The following is a 5,255-nucleotide window of genomic DNA, read 5'->3' as shown; positions in this document are numbered from 1 at the left end:
TGACCCCCCATTCCTGACCCCCCATTCCCCACCGCTGGGCTCCCCCTGTTACAGGCCCTTGGCGACCCCCGTGTCCCCCTCTGTGGGGTGGGCATGGGGGTGTCCTCTGCTTGTGGGATGACAGCAGTGGGGTAACCCCCTCGCCCCCCTGGTTGTGGGGCAGGAGCAATGGATTTCCCCCCAAAAAACCCCCATTTTGCCACAAAGGGAGCCAGTTCCTCCCTGTGGGGAGGAGGGGGCGGAGGGGCGCCCTCCTCATCCTCACGGTGGGCTGAAGGCCGGGCCGTGTCTCCCACCCACGCGGGCAGCGGGAGGCCCACGCGGGGCCTGTTGTGTGCCGCGGCTCTCCTGCCCTTCCGAACGCTGCGAGGGGGAAAGCGGCTAAATCCCGGGTGGAAATAGAGGGTGGAGGCGTCCACCTGCCTGGTGTGGTGGAAACGGAGAGAGTCGATGAGTGTTGTGAGAGGAAAATACGATCTACCCTCCGTTTCCCACGTGTGCCCCAGTCCCACATGCCCCTGGCTGTAGTTCTTGCAGAGCTGGTGTTTCAATTTGGGGGGTTTTGGCCAGGGAGCTCTCATGGAGCTCAGCCTGGCAGGGCCCCATCGGAGCTGATAACGTACTCAAAATAACAGAGTGGGGAGCAATGGTTGGTGTCTGCAGTGGGTTACGGCGTTTCATAGGGACTTCTGTGTGTGTTTGTTTTCAGAGAAAGAAAGGGGAAGCAGTGAATTTGGATAGCCAGTTATTTGGGATAGCTAGAACATAGTTGCATAGAGACCAGGTGTTCTGGGAAGAGCAAGGATGCTGACATGGTATAGGTGGTGTGAGGTGGAGGTAACGAAGCAGAGCTCCCAGCAGCTGCTTCTGCGTTAGCTTTTACTATCCGGGAAAGATTTTTGGTGTCTCCAAGCCCGTTCCACTTAAAACACGAGTTCAACGCCCAGCTCTAGCTGGAAAAGTTGGAATCACTTAAAAGGAGCAGAGAACGAAGCAGAAAATAGCATTATACCAATGTGAGTACTGTTGGCAGCTCGTGTGCTGGGTCTGGTTTGTGCCTTTGGTTAGTGCCCCAAAAGGGGAATGCTGGAGAAGCTGCTAGGAGGAGCAGTGAGGATGAGCCGGTTTGTAGGCAGGTGAGGCCTGTGTTTAGTGACGACTCCCTGATGGGAGATAAGGCACAGGGGTGTGAAGTCAAGAAGAAGTCAGAAAAGTGATGTTCCCTGTTCACTTTTTCTATTTTTACAAGACATTATCATGCAGCAGGTCTGAAATAAACGGAAGTGCTTTTTCTCACAGTATATAATTAAAGCGTGGCCCTCATTGCCACGGGATGATCTGCGCTCTCATGGTGTTGGGGCAGGAGGGACCAGCAGGGAGCTTAAAAAAAGCAGCTTTGTGCCCCGGCTTTTGGGCTTGCTTTGCTGCAGCAGCTCTTGTTGCCAACCCTTCTTCATCACAGTTGTGTTTGTCTCTAATTTTCAGTGGAATTGAACAGCAGGATGTAATTCTTTGTTTTGCTCGTGTTCTTAGCAGACCTTCATCAAGGAGTTCTTAGAGATAAATCAAATTGATTTTGCATCAGGTTGTGGGATAGTGGGGTTACCTTTGCAATTAGCTTATTGTCAGAAGTGTTTTATTGTTGAGGTGCATGTTCACTCAAGCTGTGATAAAATTCATTTCATGAGCATCTTATTGCTAAATGAATAAATTTAGCTCCTATGGGCTCTACACTTTCACTGAGTCAAATCTTCCAGCTTTCCTACCTCATAGTGTGCCAACCCCTCTGTTCTTGGAGTATTTTCACTTTAAAGTGTGCACCTAAGAACTGGACAAAACTGCCTGATTACTGGGCCAGTGACTTGGTCTTTTGGATATGGGAATATTCGAATCCTTGGATGTGGGGATACTCAAATCTGTGGGCTGCTCTTAGGGAACAGGATAACTAGCCTGATCGCTGAATAATAATCACAGCTGGTTCCAAGGATGCTCCTCGTTTGTTCTGTGCCCTGGCAGGTGCTGCTGCCATCTCACACTTCAGCTGTCACCCCTGGGCCCGGGGAGCACAAGATGCTCCCGGCTCCCCTCATCCTGCATCCTCTCTCCATGCAGCTCTGGATGCTGCTTGGTCCATGGCGCTTCCATGGGCGCTTCTGTTCTCAGGACTGTTCCCATGGAGGTTGTTTCCCTTTTGTGGCACACTCCTGGCACTAGGCAGGAGTTTTCCTGTGGCAAATCGTGATGTTGTTTTGCAGGTGCTCGCGTTTCCACCTCTAAACCTAGTAAACTCCCTGCCGTTGTGTAACACGTACAAAGCTGCCTCTGCCTGCAGCTCTGCGATGCTCTCGAGCGCTGAGCTAGCAGCAGACACCTGGATGTGTGGCCAAGCCCTCGCTGATACCTAAACATCTGGTTTCCAGCACGTTCACAATGGAGCACTCATTCCCAAGGCCTTTCCTCATCCCCTCACCTGTGCAGGAGGCAGCGTGTGGTGCCTGCAGCCACCCAACACATCAAAGCCCAGCTCTATCCTGCTGCTGGGATATCCGCAGTGAGGGCAGCTACCTGCTCGTGTTGCCCTGCTCAACAGGAAGGGCTGGACTCAGGAAAGGTGCCGCTTGAGCCGATTGAGGTGCAGGCACTCCTGGTCTGAAGCGGAGGTGGTTGCGGTCGCTTCAGCTGGATGGCAGCGCTCAGGGTCTTTGGTCCATCCTGGTCAGTCCGTAGCAGCCTCGACCTGCCTCTGCTGTAGTGCTGACTACTTAAAGGAGAGACCTCTCTGCGTACAGGTCAGCGCAGAGATGGGGCGCTACTCCTCTGCCTTGCGTTGCTTCGCTGCTGAAGCAATTGTGCCCTTGCTCCAGTGCAGTCTTTGAGCCTGTCCTGGGAGTAAGTGACAGCAGCAGGGGTGCTGATGCTCTGCACAGAGAAAATGCCCCGGCGCGATATGGCTGAGCTGGCACAACCCGGGGTACCGTTAAGCCCTCCCAAAAGCCAAACAAGCTGCAACAGTAGAGCAGGGTTTTCCTTGTACAACAACATCTACGCTGCAGCTTCTGCCTGGGCAGCAGTGCTGGCATGAGGTTCAGCTCCCCCGTGCTCAGAGAAGTCTCCGGCCCTTGTCCTTCCCTGTTTTATTTCAACTGAATGCCCCTCTGAAGCAGAGGGTGGAAGAGACACTGTTGATTCAGCATCTCCATGGTAATAGCTCCCTTTGGTTCTGTTGACCACGTCAAGTGGCATCTCCGCTGTCCTTGGGTGGATTTCGCTGGAGCTGAAAACACCCAGCGTCGCTGGATTGCTCCTTGCTCGGCTTGCCCGGAACCTGCTGGGCTGCCTTGTTAAACGAGACAGGGTTCCTAAACCACAGCTGTTTCCTGTGTCTAGACAGCTTTGATTTGATATGAAAATGCCAGGAAATGGTAGGACAAGTGATGAAGAGGAAAGTTTGAATTATGAATGAAATGCTTTGCTAGCAGAAAATACAAAATGCTAGTGCGGCACTGTGAGGAGGGGCTCTCTTACTCGATGTTTTACGTGGTGATTAAAGACAGGAGGGGAAATGATGTTTTTGGATACAGAAATGGAAATGCCCTAGGAAGAAACACTCCAGCTTGCAGTTCCAAGTATGTTAGTAGGTCCTTATGGAGATGTATAGAAGAATTAGTGAGAATGCATTAAGTTGACATGCTGCTTGTACAGAGACTGGTGAACACAGCACTCCCCTTCCCTGTTTCTGTGCTGCAGCTAATTGTGCAATTCATCAGTGGCATTTGCTGCAAAATGCAGGAGCACCTTTTTAACCGTGGCATCTGCACAGCCCTCAGCAGTGCCGTCTCTGAGGGATGCTCGAGTAAATATAGGCAACTTCTACAGCCCCTTTTTGAGGACGGGGATCACCCTGTACCTGCGCCAAGCCAAGAAAGGCCATGTTCTGTCTGAGTGCAGAGCAGCAGCCTTGAGCTGCCACTGTTTGTCCCTGTCTGGAGCCTTATACATAAACGTTGGTCAGAGCCACGTAATCCTTGGCCAAGGAATATGAGCTGCTATCTGCTCACGTCTTTCCTTCTGCTTTGTTGTGGGGTTTCTGTAATAAGATGTGTGCCTAGCACTCTCCTTTGGGACTTGGAACTATTAATATTTTAAGGCTTAAAAGATTCTCCAAGATCAGCATTTTTTTGGTATTGTTGTTCTTTGAGTCACTGTTTTTCTATTAATAGTTGTGTTTGGGCACCACATGTGGGGATCTCTGTGTGTAGTTGATTTCCTTCGGTGATTTGTTTGTAGTGGGAGATGGTTATAGGGGCTTTCAGAAGCATGTGTGTATAGGTATTGTTCTATGTACTATGGAATTATTTTGGCTTGCGTCAGGTATTATTTGACATGCAGATTTTTCCTTTAGATCTGACACTTCCTCTGAGCCTCTTTCCGCTCTTTCCCAAAGGCTGGTGCCTTTTCCTGGTTTGGCTTTTGCCTCCTCGCAATCATTTGAGGAATGATTTGTTTCATCTCGCATCTAACCTTTGAAGTTTTGGAAGTTCTCTGTTGTTCTGGTACATTTAAAAACAAAATAAGGGGGGAAAAGACCCCTTTGGGGAAAAATGTCAAACAAAAGGGTCTGATTGTGGAAATGTCCCATTTCTCTGGTACCTTGTTACTTCATAACTGTTCTCAGAGGAGCCCCGGGTTCATTCTGGTCTTGGTGCCCTGACTACAGGGCACCCAACCAGCGACCCGCAGGTGCTGCCCATGTCCTGCAACTCCCTCCGTGTCTCTCCCATTTGCTCCGCGGTGCTTCCCCTGTCTCCAGAGGCAGCTGCAAATGTGACTCAGTCACATCCTCTTTTGGGATCTCTCTGGCTTCATTAACTGGGTGAGGATTAATCATATTAAGATCTTAATTGGTTGGACTTTGTGCCTAATACGGCGCGGCGTCGGTGGCAGCTTGGGACCGCTTTCCTGCGGAGCGTGAGGGTTTGGAGCGGAGAGAGGCTCTGGCTGGACATGCCGGCTCTGTCGGGAACTCGGCCGCCTCGGAGCGTTCTTGTGATGGGCCCTGTGCTGCTCACTGGGATGCAGGTTGACAGGAGCCAGCAGCACTTGGCCACTGGCTCCGCTTGCATAATCTCTGGTGACAGGTATGTTCATGCAAGATGGACTGTGAATAATTCAGGGCTTTGGAGGTCATTTGAAATCTGAAATTTTCTCCTCTCTCCAAAGCCCAGCGGGGAGAGGTGCTTGTGTTTCATTCCCTT

The 5,255-nt window shown here is 51.1% G+C and overlaps 1 protein-coding gene across 1 annotated transcript in view; it reads right to left on the bottom strand.

The window, feature by feature from the left end:
- The window catches only part of SDF2 (stromal cell derived factor 2), a 2,799-nt gene extending 2,193 nt beyond the window's left edge, over positions 1-606 (bottom strand). Inside the window, exon 1 of the mRNA XM_026047925.1 lies at positions 513-606. Coding sequence (XP_025903710.1) covers positions 513-606 — 94 coding nt within the window. The remainder of the gene's footprint in view (positions 1-512) is intronic.
- Positions 607-5,255: the final 4,649 nt, after the last annotated feature.

Source organism: Nothoprocta perdicaria, unplaced genomic scaffold (assembly GCF_003342845.1).
Source record: "Nothoprocta perdicaria isolate Ctin4 unplaced genomic scaffold, notPer1 scaffold_50, whole genome shotgun sequence".
NCBI classification, from domain to species: Eukaryota; Metazoa; Chordata; class Aves; order Tinamiformes; family Tinamidae; genus Nothoprocta; species Nothoprocta perdicaria.
The sequence above is the reverse complement of the archived record's forward strand: the minus strand, read 5'-3'. Positions and strand labels throughout refer to the sequence as shown.